Below are 18,159 nucleotides of genomic sequence, written 5' to 3'. Positions count from 1 at the left end.
AGTTAGCCAGTCCTCCCTTTCACATCTCCAGTTAGTTTAGAATGCTGCCACTCGTCTGCTACCTGAAGTACAAAAGACAGAGCACATTACACCTATCCTGGCCTCCCTCCACTGGCTGCCTGTGCACTTTAGAGTTCATTATGATTCTTTTATTTCTTTTAATTCTATAAATGGCCTTGCTTCTTTAAATGTCCCAGCCTTTTTGAAACACGTTGCAGGCATCCGTTTCAAAATGAGCAAATATTTGCACAAAACAAAAAAGTTTATCAGTTTGAACATTAAATATCTTGTCTTTGTGGTGTATTCAAATGAATATAGGTTGAAGAGGATTTTCATATCATTGTATTCTGTTTTTATTTACATTTTACACAACGTCCCAACTTCATTGGAATTGGGGTTGTATGTGCACCATGAAGTTGACCTTCCACCTCGGGTCCTAATCTACAGACACCTCTCACGTTGCTTTCATAATAAACATTTCAGCCAGGCCATGGGAGTGGTTCTGGCCACAAAGATAGACCAGTGCCTTCATGAGTGCCCAGCTAGTGGATCCGGTGCCAGCGTTTACTGTGAAGTGCCTGCTGGCTGTTCACTGTTAGGGTAGGGGAATGCCAATTACTTCTTTATTGGAAGGGCTGGTGGTACTCGACCACCACCCTTGTACTTTCTGTACTTTCATGTTTATGTCCTGGTGCTTGTGTTTTCCCACTTGGGTTGTAATTACAATTGTTTTAATTATTTTCTTATGTTCTCCTGTGTGATAATTATTTTTTGTGTTTCTTTGTGCAGTATTCTTTCAACATATTTTAGTAATATTCTCCTCATTGTTAGTTATCTTACATGCTTTTATTTTGACATCTACTCCAGTTTTTTTTCTGTGGATTTATTTCCTGTCACTTGGGGTTCTGAGTTCATGTGCACCATCATTTCCTCACTCATGGCTTCATACACTTTAGAACCATTCACAGCTCAGCACTCCTCGTCAGATTGTCTAACTTTGCCAGCTTTCTTGCGTTCATTTCCTGTGTTTCCTTCTCTGTTGCTCATTCCTGATAGCCCCCTGTTACTCCATGGTATTGCCTGTTGTCTTTATATCCATTTGCTTGGTATATGTTTAACAACTGTGTTCTGACCCTCTGCCCACTCATTTGGATTCCTCTATTACTGTTCCTTATTGGACACCTTTGCCTGATGGACTGTTTTCCAGTGTGCCAGACCCTTATCTGTTTCATCAACCTTTCTCATCACCTGTAGCTACCTGGAAGGTATTTCTGTCTAGACAATCCCTGCTGGTAGTACTGACTCTTCATGAAGTTACGAGTGTGAAGAAATCCAGCTTTTACCAAGCTCATATGATGTTCTTGGCTTAGGGATCCTCTCTCTAGCCATTACAACTACAGGCTTTTATTTTGCAATATAATGGGGAAGGTTATTGTGATTCTTGATTGCTCAGTTTTGAGGATACCCTGCCTCTGTGCACGATGTTATCATCACAACATGGCCTGTCAACAACTGTTGTTGTTGAGTGATATTGCAAATGATGTTTGTTGGTGCTCATTTGCAGCAATTTTGTGTAGAATAATAGATGGGCATACGAAACCAAGCATGCAGGTCAGCAGCACCATCCCAAGGAGTTCTTGACACATCAAACACAATGCAGTCCCGACCAACTCGCAATTAATATCGTTACTGAGAGATAGATTATTGTCATTTTCAAGACTTGTGGAAAAGCGCACAATAGGAGAGGTTGGTTTATTATTTGCAGTAAAGATGAAGCAATCCAAACAAACATTATCTTAAGGTTTGACAATAAAGAATTGTCAGTCACTTTAAAATGTCTTTTTTTTTTTTTTTTTTTAAATCCAAATGATTTTTTTTTTCATTTAAAACAAAAGCACTATTTTAATGAGGTAAGGGGAGGTGATGGTATAGTGGTTAAGCGTTGGGCTTGAGACCAGAGGATCCTCGGTTCAAATCCCAGCCTGACCGGAAAGTTACTAAGGGCCCTTGGGCAAGGTCCTTAATCCCCTAGTTGCTCCCGGTGTGTAATGAATACTGTGTATGAATGTATGTATGCACAGGTAAAATATTATGCACAGGTAAAATATACATGTCTGTTTGTTAATAAAAAAAATATTTATTACAATAAACAGGACGTTAAAGTGCTAACTTCACTTTCTCTACGAACGACATGAACAGGAAGCGATCGCAGCTCGCAGCAACTCCCATTGAAAATAATGGAGAAACAACCTGAGCATCTGTCATTTTTACATAAAACAAACGCAGTAACAACGTCTAAAAACCCAGTTAATATATCCAGGAGAGTTTTAGGCACAATATACAAAGAGTTTTATGTTGCGATGTTAATGCTGTTGTCCATGTGCAGCGGTGTAAGTGCAGCCTGATCAGATCGTCTCAGTGCAGTTCTCAATGTTAATGACGGCGCGCCTTTTTTGTTTGGAGCTGGAAGTTGAAAATCACATGATGTGTTACGTTACACTTAACAACCGGATAGCAGCACCTTGACATCAGGGTGAATGTGAGGCATTATTTGTAAAGAGCTTTGAGTGTGGTGTTGTAACTGGTAACTGTTGTGTTGTCGATGTGAAGTTCATCACACAGTTGCAGCTTCAAGGTTAAACTATTCAAGAAAGCCATTAACTGTGCAGCATCCTAACATAACTGAGAAAGTTATTGCAACTACTGTTAGAGAACACTAGCAAATGAGGATTGCTGGGAGAAACCTTATGATTTACAGTATTAAGCCACAGATCGGATCATTTTTGGGATCAGCAAAAATGAAAAAGGAAAGACAAATGCTTCTTTGTTTTCCTTTTTAAAAAATAACTTGAGTAATCAAAATCAAGGAACTGTTGTGTGGTCCAGAATGAAACTGTGTCCATTGTTTAATACGAGTGAAGCGCCACACAGAGGCACAAAGCTCGCTCATGGTACACTGAGTCCCAAACAGGTAGTGCCAAATTGTGAGTCCACAGTGAAGCAGAAATGTCAAATGTTGAACACTTCCTGGATTAATGAACAGTTGGCACTATTTAACAACACTATAAGTGTGATGCGCAATCTTTCATGGGCTATTATTTTTTTATTTTATTCAAATACTTACTTCCCCTACCCCTCCCGAATACCCTGTGGTTGAAAGTACTTTTAATATATAATGGGGATATTTGCCAAATTCCCACCTCAGACTTACAAGGTGGTTAAAAAGTGCCTACCATTTTGAACACTTCCAGGATTGACAGTAGATGGGATCTCGTGGAATCTTGCGGGAAGTCATTGGCAAGTTCACACTGAAACAGGAAGTGCCAAGTTTTGAGCCCACAGTGAAACAGGAAATGTCAAATGTCGAACATATCCTGGATTAACAAGACAGGTGATCTCATGGGAACTCGCGGGAATTCAGTGGCAAGTTGAGATTGAAAAAGAAAGTGCCAAATTTTGAGTTCATAGTGAAACAGGAAATGTCAAATGTGTTTAAATAATTCCCCCCTAGTTTTGATCTGTGGTGTTTTTTGTTTTGTTTTTTAATTAACCTGTTGTTTGGTATGTTGTGTTTGCTGTTGTATTTAATCTTCTACAAGATTTCTGTGTAACTTCTTCTGTGTCTCATTAAATAATTAAAAAAGAAAAAGTCAAATGTTGAACACTTCCTGGTTTGACAATAAACGAGATCTCGTGGGAATTCAGTGGCAAGTTGAAACTGAAACAGGAAGTGCTAAATTTTAGGAAATGTCAAATGTTGAACACTTCCTGGCATGGGTGTAGCTGGGTTGCACTGGACTCCCCTGAAATCTAATTGGACACTCCAGGTACCACCCAGATGATTGATATGTCACAGCAATGCACGTCTGGTTGAACAGAGTCATTTTGAAATCGGTGACACACATTGACTGCTAGGTCCATCCTGTACAGTAGTTGATGTTGTGTTCCACCAAAAAGTCTTAATTCACTGTAGTAGAAAAAGAAAAATGTTTGAGCCACATTCAATGTTGGGAAAGTGTAGGAGCACGGACCCACAACAGGGGGCGCAAATGAACGGACAATGGATAAAGTACAAATACAACGCTTTACTGTTGTGAAAATGCACAACAACAACCGATTACAATAGTGAATGAAGTCAAATACAAGATGTCATGTGGGCAGGCTCGAAGATAGGAGACATCGGTCCGAAGTCGAACCGGAACCACACGATTTCCTCCGCCACCGAACCCCGGGAATACTGGAGCCGCCAAGTCCCGAACTCCCAGGTGACCACTGCCTCCGCGTGTCGGATCTGGTACTGCTGGTGAGGAGCAAACACAGTTAGAAGTGGGTGCGTGTGCACCCAGCAACACGTATGGTGGGAAACCACCTCCACCTCTCGTCGAAAAAAGGAACAGAATGAATACTGTCCAACTCACACAAGTAACAGGTATTCCTGTCAACAAACACAGTCAGCTGAGAATATTACCTCCTTAGTAGAGCGATATCTCGGCAATGAGGTGGAGATGCCGTCTTGCTGATATACCTCTGTAGATCTGGTGATTGATGACAGCTGTCATCGGTGATAAGTGACAGCTGTCACCCCGGCTGCTCCTGTGAGGTGGCAGCGCCCTCTGGTGCCTGGAGCCCGCACTCCAGGCAGGGCGCCCTCTGGTGGTGGTGGGCCAGCAGTACCTCCTCTTCAGCGGCCCACACAACATTCGAACCTGAACACATCGTCTGAACCATGGCCTCCTAATTATATTGGTGAGTAAATGGCTGTATCTTATGCCAGAAATGAGGTCCAGGTTGTTTAAAGTGGCATTTCTCCTTTAACTCAGGTTACATGAGCAGGCAGCAGCTAAATCATGCTCTGTTTGCTTATTTGAGATGTAAGATGCTGCCCAAGTGTTTCTCAGTTGCCCTCAAAAGTATTGGAACATTTTATATTTCACACATTTTAATTTGTTGATGCCTTTTCAAATACAAAAAAAAAAAAAAAAAATTCTAAAATGATCTTCCTTATGCTGCATTTACACATAATGATGACAAGTCACGAATGCCACGAAGTATACATTCTTGGCCGCTGATCACGAATGTGATGATTTGGGGCAGAGGCATCAGGTGTCCTCAGGAACTGCTGCAACCTGTTACCACACATTACGATTAATGGCACGTGTTGATGGAGAATTATCAGGAACCATTACGCACAATCAAGAATAGTGTTCCGCGTTGTTGCACGCTATTGCGCGTAACAGTGCATCGTTAAGTTCTGTCACGTTGTGAATGAGGTGAATTGTCTCCACACACACCCATATTCATCCAACCAAATTCAGATTGCTCCATTTTTTCAGAAGAACTTTGTGACTGCATGCATAGTTAGGCTCTGTGCCATGGAGTGGTGCAGAGAGGAGGAGATGGACAGAGCCAGATGTGTGGCTTCATGCGGCTCTCGTCTCGCGCATTTTCCCAAACATCAGACACATGCACTTTTAGCCGACTTGTGCATGTGAAATTAGACTTTTAGCCGACTTGGTGTCACCAGTCAAACTGAATGCGGTGCAGCAGGGTTTAATTGTGCGCGTGCTTCTTCCTCCACCGAACTGGAGGAGGTGCAGAGATGTCTGGCTGCATGTGAGTCTCCTCTTGCTCCTGTGGCTCAGACTCGTTCTCCCACTCATCGGTTACAACAGCAGGTGGAACACCTGCAGGAGCATCCTGAGGAGCTTCAGCAGGAACTGTGGAACGACATTTGGAGCTGAGTTTAATTGTGCGCACGTGACAGAAAACTAATTCGTCGTGACGCGCAGTGAAATGTGACGCCGCGTTACAAGTCGTGTCAAAACTTGACAGTTTCTGTGTCACTTCGTAATAACGCGTGACAGTTTGGGCTCCAAGAACCATCACAGGAACCACTACGAATGTTGTCACGTTCTGTTAAGGATCACTACTCATCAAGACGGATCAACACACTCAGTTGTGACCTCCACGACGTGAGACGAAATGAGGGTGGTGTGTGACATTCATGGAAGATTTTTTGACAGGCAAAAACATGCTCCACGAATATCAAGAATATCACGTACCAACACGCACTATTAAGAAACCTATTCAGATGCGTTAAGTCACACTAAGAATGTCAGGAATGTGTCACGAATGACAGAAAAATGACATTCGTAACGCGTCTTGGTTATGTGTAAACGCACCTTTAAACTCAGATAGCAAATCTTTACAACTTGGTATGAATTTAATTAAAAATATAAAATACAGCTTCCTGATGGGGTGGTGTAGAGGAGGAGTTTCTTAAAAAGAAGACTTGAAAGTTCAGCTAATTTGGCCATATTGTGCAGCCCTACTGTGAACTAGCTGAAAAGTTTGAATATGAATTTCCATCTACTGTACATTAAAGAAATGCTTAAAGTGGCAGGTGTGTGTGTGTGGGGGGGGGGGGGGGGCGCTCCCCAGAAGCTGAGCTTTTTTAGCCATGCTTATTCTCCCCAGAAGTATTTACTGGGAAAAAAAAAAGTTTGAAGGACCAAAATGACATGGTGATGACTTTTTGTCCAGGCATGTGAGATGCAAATAAAGAAAATGATTAAAATGGCAGCAGATAAGAGAGCTGCATTTGTGGGGTCTGGGGGGCTTCGCATGCTAATGCTCTCCAGAAGCATTTACTGAAAAAAAGCTGAAGGACCTAAATGACATGGTGAGATGCTGATGAGCTTCACTCATTCATATCCGTGACATATACATATTACTTTAAACTATGGTCCATCCAAAAAGTATTCACAGCCCTTCATTTTTTCCACATTTTATGTTACAGCCTTGTAACTTATTTGTCCAGAGCTGTAGCCTTTAAACCATGTCGGCTGTGCACAGCACACTCGGTTGGTTCCTTGGGCTCACAGCTGCACAGGAAAGAAATAACAGTCAATGTTAATGGAAAACCTTTTGCAGAAGTGCCTTGAGACTGTGACGGGCTGCGTGTTTGCACAGTGACATGAAGCTCCAGTCTCTCTGCAAGACTGCTTTTTAATTTTTTTTTTTTTTTGGTTAAATATGTTGTGTGAGTGCAGAACAGCTGCATTATTTCCACTCACTGTGATTTTTACCATAACTACATCAAAATGAATGCAGCTATCACATCAAAAACAAGTCAACATGACTGACTGCGGGGAACATGCTTTTTTCTCTATTAGAAAAAAGTGTAATTGCAGATCCACTGCAGTAGGTGGCAGTGGTGCTCTCTATGGTGGAAGACAAGGAAAGATCGCTGTGTCTTAAAATGTTGGGAGCGGACAACATGAAGCCAAATAATTAAGGCGTCACTTAAAGACATTACACCCCAATCACGCAGATAAGCCGCTTGACTTTTTTCAGCGAAAACGTACCAAATATTGCCAGCAATCATTGCGCTTTGTGAATGCTGCTTCAGTAAAACAGCTAGCAGTGGTACCACAGTCTCTTATACAAAGAGACTGGTAGCATGTTTTTGAAAACATGGCTGTGATTGGTCCATCTTTTACGTCGGCCTCTATTGGCTATCACGCCACGCTCTGTGATTGGCTGTGGCATAACTGCAGAAAATGTGAAAAACAAACCAAAAGATTTGAAAAGTGAGACAAACTAGTTGCAAAATGTCAGGGTGGGATATTTATCTCACCCCTGTCAAACCAAAATGGAAACCAGGCATTTGCTTTGTGTGTCTGGAATTCGCACGGCAACCGAAAACATTTGGAGGTTTGAAACATTGTAAACAAAGACTGCAACCAATCAGAGAGCGGCGTGTCTCAGCCAATCAGCAAAATGTCAGAATCCTGACTAAAAGTCACGTGACCAAATAACCCAACTCCTTTGCATTCGCTGGAGGAGTGGAACCAACCATGGAAATATAGACTGGAATGGACATGCACGCCTCAATCTATTAGTGTTGCTCAAGACAGGAAGCGTCTAGCACTAGCGTCCTTATTTCTTAATGGATTTTAATAAATGTAGGCTTGTTTTAAAGCCATTTGAAAGCTCTTTCCAATGAACCTATGCATGTGTGGGTGAAAAAAAAAAAAACGTTTATGTAAAATGCAGAAATTTGGGGAAATTATGACAAACTGTGCTGCTTTTCTCTCTCTCTATTGTCATTATTTGTTAACAGATTTTAATAAACGTAGGCTTGTTTTAAAGCTCTTTAATTGCTCTTTCTAATGAACCCATACATGTCTGGATAGAAAAAAAATGTTTTATGTAAAATGTGGACATTTGGGGAAAATATTCCATTCTGTTCATTTACTGTGATGTTTTTTTTTCGCATCATAATTCTCGATGGATTTTTATAAATGAAGCCTTGTAAGTTGTATTCAAGCTGATTAAAAGCTAATGATCCCTACATGCCTGGATAAAAATCCTTATGTATTAAAATATAAATCTGAAGTATGCCTTGCCATTGTGCTCATTTACCTTGCTGCTTTTTCCTCACTGTAATATTATTCATTATTATTATTATATATATTATATTATTTATTATATTATTATTTATTCACTGTAATATATTCACTGTAATATTATTGCTAGTCTTTTAATGACAACAACATATATGTGATTTTTACTAACTTGTTATTACAAGTAGATATAAAGCCATTCAGAATTTATGACTTTTGACCCTCAGTCAGGGTAAAAAGTACCTCCTCCATCCCCTCCAACCACACTGTTCAAATTTCAATGCTGCGTGTGACCACATGTACATATATTAAACAACAACTGCAAGTATATATATAGACATAAATATATTTAAACATTTTTGTTTCCGCATGTGAACGCAGCTTAATGAAAAGACCTTATGGCGTTGAGTTAGTCTCCAGTATATCGATATTAAAGTGCGACATAATGACTTTAAAATAGACATTTGTTTTACATAATTACATTAAGGCTATTGTACAGTTCATTTAGTATTGGAGAATTTGTTTTTGTAGTTGGTGCAGTTGATGGTGAAGCACTGGCTGCCTTTTTTTCTCATTTCACTTCTGTTTAACAGGCTCAACGTTTTTCTCTCCACTCTTAGTAATGGCCGCCGTGCAGCACGCCGCTAGTCACGTGACGTCCATTCCAGTCTCTATTTCCATGGAACCATCTTATAAACCAGCGAGCACCGTTAGCATCATAGCACCATAGCAGAGGAGCTGAGCAGCAGTATTTTTATTTTATTTTATTTTATTAAAGTTTAACAATTGTACAAAATACAAAAGTACAAAGGTATGCCAGGGGACAATACATGAATAAAGAAAAACATAAAATAAATAAATATAAACATGGTCTCTGTCATGCTGGATGACGGAAGTGCTTCAAAAATAAAAAGTAATAAAAACTCACAAAAATAATCATAAAAAATCAGCACAAATTGTTTTATTCATTTTTGTTTTGTCTGTTAAATTGTTTTATATATTGTGCTCCCGAGTAAGTGTTTTAATCAATTTGAATTTATTATTTATTGATTTTATTTAATTTTGTTTTTCAGTATCGTATAGTTTAAGGATTAAATTTTTTTTATTTCAAGCAAAGTGATGCAATTTTTTTTTGTTACAGACTAAAAAAACAATGTTAATAAAGTTATTCTTTGCTGTAAGTTGATCTAAAGTCATTTCTTTTTTGTTTTCTTTAATGCTAAAAGGATACAGTCTGCAAGCATATATGGTCATCCTGGAGTGCGTCACCCACCATCTGGAGTTTCAGCATCTTCGGGATAATCCAGAATAAAATTTTAGACTGTTCAAAATTTTGACATGGATAGAAATCATTGGGAACCTGACAGGGTCACTGGCAAGCTCGCGGCAGCTTAACCAGTCATCGACAATGTGCTGGGAAAGCTGCTGCAAGTTGACGACATTAGGTTATGTGAAGCAAACAGCAGCACAGCAAGCAGGCAGCAAAATATTGCATCCTGTGAATAGGTGTCACCAGTGGTAAGGTCACTGCCAGCTTCAGCTCCGCCCCCTTTTTGAGCTTTCAGATGCCGTTTGCTTCCTGATTTCTATCTGAAGCCCACATGGAAACTGCTGAGAACACGTGGACACGAGGCTTAAGGCTTTGTGATTTGCAAGACAGGCACATAGATAGATACCCCCACCAATGTTCTTGCTCGTCCAAGGGTGAAGGCAAATCAGATAACTCTGTCAGTTATGCCTCTCTCTGAGCTATTAGACGGTCTGTCATGAAAAATCGATTTGAACTGATCTCTAATTGTAGGTTGTATGTCCTTGCTTAGAAAGCAATAAATTGCCTTTAGATTGACAGCACAATTAATTCGACCCAAGAAGCTTTGTCATGAGTGTTTTCTACCTGAGATTAAATAAAATACCCTGTGTACCAGGGCTTTGAGTAACTCAGTCACTCTTCTTCTCACTCTGCAGGTGTTGGGAGTTAAGTGCTGGTAATATTAAGTGGATCTGCCAGGTTCCCATCCTGGCAGCCATTGGGGTAAGAGTATTTGCATGTAAGGATGAGTCGTCGTGAATGGGACTTTGAGGAAGACATAAGCAAAAGCAGCACTCAACAGACATTAAATTCACTGACAAATTTGTTTCCTGAAGCATAAACTAGGACATGTATGACTTGATGTTTGTATGTTTGATAGGACATTTTGTCAAATCTCTACATACAATACATAAAGAAGAAGAAAAAAAAATCACCTTTCAGAACTTGAATAGACACTGAGTCTTTACAACTCCAAATCAGAAAAAAGTTGGAGCATATTGAAAATTAATTTTTTAAACAAACAAACCACTATCCTGACATTTATGTTGACGTTCATTTTAGACAGTATGAAGCCAAGATATTTAATGTTTTATGTGCTCAGCTTCAATTCATTTAATTTACATCCATTCCTGCATTTAAGGCCTACAACACATTCCACAAAAAGTTGGGATGAAGGCAATTTAGGGTTAGTAATGAGATTTAAAGAAAGAAAGAAAAGTGATAACCATGATTGTAATCATGATTTGGTATAAAAGCAGAATTAATGAAAGGCTGAGTCTGAGGGGAATAGATGAACAGAGGAGCTCTAGTTTGCCAAGAAATGCATGAGAAAATGAAAGAAATGTTTAAAAACAATGTTCATCAAAGAAAGGCTGGAAAGATTTTGCATGTACAGTACATAATATCATGAAACGACTCAAGGAATTTGGAGGAATTTCAGTGCATAAAGGGCACAGGCACAAGCCTAATGTGAACTGCTGGACATATTTACATAAACCAATGAAAATGTGTAACACAAAACAATCAGAACACAGATTCAGAACATTATCGGAACAATGAATGTACTGTATAAATGTAAGACAACCCTATTACTGAATCACAACACACAACTACACCACAATTTATAATATTTAATTCCTGTTATAAAGAGCAGACTTAGCCTCCACCAAGATGTACACCAGGAGGTCATGAAATGGCGGGATTACTGTTCTCCCTTTTATGTTTTACATGAATTACCTGATGATCTCGTCTCATGAAGAGCCGGCTCTTGTGTCATGAACATATCAGCCTGCATGGCATGTCTAGCATGCAGTGATCTCTTTACCTGTATTAATGGCACCTGTTTGAACTTGTTAGCTGTATAAAGGACACCTGTGCACACACTCAATCAATAACACTCCAACCTATCCACCATGGCCAAGACCACGAGCTGTCTTAGGACACCAGGGAGAAAACTGTTGACACAAGGCTGGGATGGACTACAGGACAACAGGCAAGCAGCTTGGTGAGAAGAAAACAACTGTTATGATTATTTATTAGAAAGTGGAAGAAACACAAGATGACTGTCAGTTTCCCTTGGTCTGGGACCTTCTCCCATGCCTCTTCTGGATCATCCAGATGGTCACTGGTGAACGTCAAATGGGCCTGGATATGTGCTGGCTTGAGCAGGGGGACCTTGCTGCCCTGCAGGATTTTAAACCATGACGGCATCGTGTGTTACTAATATACTCTTTGTGACTGTGGTCCAGCTCTCTTCAGGTCATTGACCAGGTTCTCCTGTGTAGTTCTGAACTTTCTCAGAATCATCCTTACCCCATGAAGGGAGATCTTGCATGGAGGTGCGTGTGTGTGCCTGCTGTCCTCAAGTGGAAATACTGTACATAAAAACATATATCGTTTTTGTGATGGGCTGGAGCAGCTCCACAGCACGTATATTGGCAGGCTGTGCCATGTGAAAATGAGCACCTGATCATGTGTTCATTCAGCTGGCCAGCAGATGTGGACATGATCAAGGCGCACTGCTTCATTCATGTCATTTTATGGCTGTACATCTATGACCATGGGTCATATACAGAGGAACAGAAGGATCATACTTGTATTGTCCGCTTGATAAGGGGGATTAAATATTCAAAATTGCTGTGGTGTTTTGTTTGGTGTGTGTGTGTTTTTTTTTTTTCTCCCCACAGTAGCAGTGCAATGTGGTGCAACACGTTCCAGGTGGTTGGGCTGTGTTCTTGCACGCGCACGAGGGTGCACCAAACATGTGTACCTCCCGGCAGTAGGTAGTGTTCCCCATTTTGTTTTTTGTTCGTGGATTTTCGGCCATTTTATGCTTCTTTCGCCCAGCATTGTGTTATGTACGAGGTCTGTCCGTAAAGTATCGTACCTTTTTATTTTTTTCAAAAACTATATGGATTTCATTCATATGTTTTTACGTCAGACATGCTTGAACCCTCGTGCGCATGCGTGAGTTTTTCCACGCCTGTCGGTGACGTCATTCGCCTGTGAGCACGCCTTGTGGAAGGAGTGGTCCCGCCCCCTCGTCGGATTTTCATTGTCTGGAAATGGCGGAATGAAAAGGACTTATTTCCATCAGAATTTTTTCAGAAGCTGTTAGAGACTGGCACCTGGAAACCATTCGAAAAATTTATCTGGCTTTCAGTGAAAATTTTACGGGCTTCACAGAGAATAAGGACTTTAACTACAGGTTTAAGGACCCCTTTAAAGGACGGTCGGTGCGCCGCGCTGCTCTCCACAAGTTCTTTTATACTCACTCGACTGGTAAGCACTGAAAGCCGAGATAGACATGTCCCAACTTGTCCTCTAACACGCCGAAACGGAGGCGTTCCTTTGTCTCGCTTCATCAGCGAATCGGTCGTGACGCGCGAAGCCTCCGCGCGGCTTTCCATGACAAAATCTCTTGTTAAAAGTGAAATCTGCCGTAAAATGGCTGATGTCCAGGTCTTGTGATAACCAGAGAAAGAGCACACGACAGTCTCGTATCCACAGAGCCATCAGCTTAGAAATGATCCAGTGGTTTGTGCCGTGCCGTCGCAGCTCGCAGCGCGGCGCACCGACCGTCCTTTAAAGGGGTCCTTAAACCTGTAGTTAAAGTCCTTATTCTCTGTGAAGCCTGTAAAATTTTCACTGAAAGCCAGATAAATTTGTCGAATGGTTTCCAGGTGCCAGTCTCTAACAGCTTCTGAAAAAATTCTGATGGAAAAAAAGTCCTTTTCATTCCGGCATTTCCAGACAATGAAAATCCGACGAGGGGGCGGGACCACTCCTTCCACAAGGCGTGCTCACAGGCGAATGACGTCACCGACAGGCGTGGAAAAACTCACGCATGCGCACGAGGGTTCAAGCATGTCTGACGTAAAAACATATGAATGAAATCCATATAGTTTTTGAAAAAAATAAAAAGGTACGATACTTTACGGACAGACCTCGTATGAAGGGGCAGCCCAGTCTCACATTTTTTTTTTCGTGCTCCTGTCACGAAATCGTCAAATTTTCGTGATGGGTTTTTTTTTTAACTCACTATTACTAACCCTACTGCTACTGCCAACCATAACCACCCCCGACCCCCCCCCCCCACTTCACTTTTAATTTCGTGCAGCCATCATGGAATGAATTAGAATGAATTTGTGTTGCCGTGATGAAAATAAGGCACATTTTGTCGCAATATCACAAACCAGTAGATTAATGTATATTTCATGCTGCTGAATTACAACTTGCCTTGAGACCAGGTTGGAAGGGGCCATAATCTCCACACTGCTGCACAATTCATCGTACCAATATGACCCGCTTTGTCCCGCTGGATGCCGTACTTTGTGCCCCTGGACGCCACATTACATAAAATTATTATTTCATAGTAGATGATGCATTTGCTCTCAGAATTTCACAGACAAAATGATCTCTTGTCACTCCTGGAATCACAGAGAAATTTTCTGCAGCTGCAGCTTTTCTGCACTTCATGAAGTGGAGAATGCATTTGAAAATATCTCAAAGGTAATTATTTATATTGTTTATATTATAATGGCTTGGTAAAACAGTTGCATTGTTGTTCCTTCTGATGAGTTTGATAATGTATCTGTAAAATTGTTTATTGTGGATATAATATCCTGTCATAATCATTCAGGTGCACTCTGCTGCACTGTGCTGAGGCAGTGAGACTCATTGACTCGTAGTGACACAGTGTTTTTGAATATATGAATGATTGTATTTATTCAGCACACAATTCAACAATACCAAAAAAAGAAAGCAACTCAACAATGAACCCATGTGACTGAAAGGGTGTGGGCAGAAGCAAAGCTTATAAATACCCACTCCTTATACTATAAAAATAAGAACTATATATACATGCATGCACACATAAAACACAATTTCACAAATGCATAGCTACATATATACATACATAGATAGAGTATATACACGCATGCATATACACACAAACACACATCCATGATGACAAATACCAAAAAAAGCATACAAAATTAGTCAATGAACTCCAAATTACAAAACCCATCAAACAAACATTGGCACCTAACACCCAATCCCGAAAGCAATAACAAAATCAAACCTAAATCTTCAAACTATAACAAGCAATTTTATTATTCTTGTAATGTCTTTTAAAGCCTACTTAAGTACCAAGTACTTTAATATTGTCAGGACAGTTATTCCAGATGTTAACACCTTTAACAAAAAAAAAAAAAAAAAAGATTTTTTGCAATACTTCAGATCCTTAATTTCTCAAAAAATTTCTCTCAAATTATAACTGGAGTCCATCCATTTAAACAGATCCTAGACATGTTGTGACAATTTATTTTTTAACTTTATACATAATTTGGATTGTGATGTACTTAACCAAATCCCGAATTTTAGAATATGTAAACAGTCAAACAATGGATTCGTTGGCTCGCAATATGACTTGTTACAGATCATTCTTAAAGCTTTCTTTTGCAACAAAAATATTGGATTAGTATTAGTTTTATGTGTTACCCATACCTCAATAGAGTAGGTCATATATGGAACAAGCAATGAATGATAGAAAATAGTTTAATGAGTGTTGGGAAATAAAATCTTGTGCCTTATGCAAAATTGCAATGGCTTTTGACATTTTAGATGTAACAAAATGAATGTGTTTTCCAGCTCAGTTTATCATCAGTAACACCAAGAAATTTAGTATGTTCCAATTTCAGTATCATTTAATGATAAATTTCTGCAGCATTTCCTGGACTTGTTTCCAAATATGATGCACTTTTTACCAAGTGGAGCAATAATTTGTTTGAATCAAACCATTGTTTAAACTTCTGTAGCTCCTTCTCCATCATGTCCAAGGTCTGTCCCAAGTGATCCCCACTACAAAACACCATCATATTATCAGCAAACAATATACAACTGACAGACTTGGAAACTAAACATATGTCATTAATATATAGAAGAAACAACAATGGACCCAGAACTGAACCCTGGGGTACCCCACAAGTAATTTTCATTAATTCAGAGTTTGTCCCACCAATATGTACACACTGACACCTATTGTATAAATAGGTAGCTATCCAGCCATGTGCCAATCCCCTGATAACATACCTCTGTAGTTTATTCAATAGTACAGTATAGTCTATAGTATCAAATGCTTTCTGTAAATAAAAACCCCTACATAATATTGCTTATTTTCAATTGCATTTGTAATCTAATCAACAAAATCAATTACAGCCAGTGAAGTAGTGTAGTTTTTCCTGAAACCATATTGCTGTTTGCTAAGTATGTGATGTTTAGTTATGAAATAATTTAACCTCTTTACAAATACCTTTTCCAAAATTTTTGACACCTGTGGTAACAGTGAGATTGGCCTATAATTTGAAAATACGTTTGTCACCAAATTTAAACAATGGTATCACTTTAGCTAATTTCATTCTAAAAGGAAATTTCCCAGTCATTAGTGACAAATTCCAAATATATGTGAAAGGTTTACCAATACAATCAATATTTAAAAAATAAATCAGTTATTGCTATCAACTGATTTTTTTCTGCTTGAGTTTGTGAACGTCTATTATTTCATATTCAATTTCTTTAATGAACATTGAATCCTGAATTTTATTTTATTTTTTTCTCTGTAATCCAAAGAGCATGTTCAAGAAGATACAATTGAATTTTCTAATTTTTTACCCACATCAACAAAGTAATCATTAAAGTGATCTGCTATAGCTTTATTTCCCCTACTAACTGTATCAGTGTTTGTGCAAAAAAGGCAGGATATTCTTTAACAACTTTTTTTTCTCATTTATTATAATTGATTTAAAAGCTTCCAAGTGGCCTTAATGTTTGTTTTACTTTTTCCAATAAATCACTATAATACTGCCTTTTACAAGATCGCATAATGTTAGTTTGTTTTTATATGTCTTGTATCTTTTCTCAGCATCAAATGTTCTTAGCTTTTAAAACAGCTTATACAGAAATTTTTTACAAGCATTTTGCAATCCCTTGGTGATCCAAGGTTTATTGACATTTTTCTTATTTCCAGTTTTTAACATTAAAGGCCAGTGTTTATCATAGAAATTGGAAATGAAAGAAATGAATGATTCATAAGATTGATCAATGTCCTCAACATAAATGTCACTCCAGTTTTGGTTCTTTAAATCCATTCTAAAATTTTCCAAAGTTTTCTCTGTTATTTTCCTTTTGAAATTTGTAATTTCAGTATGGTCAATTTTCTCAACTAAAGACTTTAAAACTGCAAAAGCTGGCAAATGATCATTGATGTCACTAATAAGTAATCCCCCCCTCTAAATTCCCCACGGTAATGTTTGTCAATATATTATCAATAAGTGTCTGTATTCACAGTTATCCTAGTTGGATTGGTAATCACTGGATACAATCCATACAAAATACAGTATTTATAAATTCAGTTATATTTATTTGACCACAAGAATTTAAGAAGTCTATGTTGAAGTCTCCACAAACAAATAAAAGCTTACTATTTATTAATAAAGTTGTATATCTCAGTCAACTTTTCCACAAAATGTTTTATGTTTGATCCTGGTGCTCTGTAGACAAGGCTTATAATTATATTTTTTGATTTTTTGAATTTAATTTCCACAGTAACACATTCCATGATATTTTTGAACTTCACAGTGATAAGTAGAACTAACATAAAGTGCCACACCACCACCCAGTTCAATCATCCTATTCACAGCAAAAAAAAAAAAAAAAAAAATCATAACCCTCAAACTGAACAGTGTCAATGTGCCCATCTTTCAATCATGTCTGAGAAATCACAATAACTAAGAAATGTTTATTTGCGTGATTTAAACAATCCTGAATTTTTAATGAATTCATGGAAAGACTTCTGCTATTAAAGTGTATGATGGAGAATGTCCCATTTAACACAGACAAATTCTTAAATTGTTCTTCAGAAAAAAAAAAAAACAATTGCAATGATGAGTAATATTCTTAAGACAAACAATCCAGATCTATATTATATTCAATATTATTCAGTCTATGTATATAAATGTTTGTTTACATACACCTCAGTTCCTCTCAACTTTTTTGTTTGGCTTAACAAATCGTTCTTAAATTTCCTGTTTGCAAACCAGATAATAATTGGTTTAGACTTTTTGTCTTTTTTTTTTTTTTTTATTGAATGGCAGTTTGCAATATCATTATTGTTAATGTGGATGTCCTTAGATAAAAAAAAAAAAAATCAATAACCTGTTGCTCCAGGGAGTGAATTTCACCTGGAGTGTCTTCATCTATACCAGGGTTGGCCAAGTTCGGTCCTCGAGCGCAACCTTCCTGACACTCTTAGTTGTCTCCCTGCTCCAACACACCTGAATCCAATGAAAGACTCGTTAGTAGACTTTTAATGAGCCTTTCATTGCATTCAGGTGTGTTGGAGCAGGGAGACAACTAAGAGTGTCAGGAAGGTGGCTCTTGAGG

The 18,159-nt window shown here is 38.8% G+C and overlaps 1 protein-coding gene across 1 annotated transcript in view; it reads left to right on the top strand.

Moving 5' to 3' along the window:
* pth2ra (parathyroid hormone 2 receptor a) overlaps positions 1–18,159 on the top strand; it is a 408,052-nt gene that overhangs the window by 332,768 nt on the left and 57,125 nt on the right. Inside the window, exon 9 of the mRNA XM_034186779.1 lies at positions 10,374–10,440. Within this exon, the coding sequence (XP_034042670.1) occupies positions 10,374–10,440 (67 nt within the window). The remainder of the gene's footprint in view (positions 1–10,373; positions 10,441–18,159) is intronic.

Source organism: Thalassophryne amazonica, chromosome 14 (genome assembly GCF_902500255.1).
Source record: "Thalassophryne amazonica chromosome 14, fThaAma1.1, whole genome shotgun sequence".
NCBI classification, from domain to species: Eukaryota; Metazoa; Chordata; class Actinopteri; order Batrachoidiformes; family Batrachoididae; genus Thalassophryne; species Thalassophryne amazonica.
Note: the sequence above shows the minus strand (reverse complement) of the source record. Positions and strands in the feature narration are given on the sequence as shown.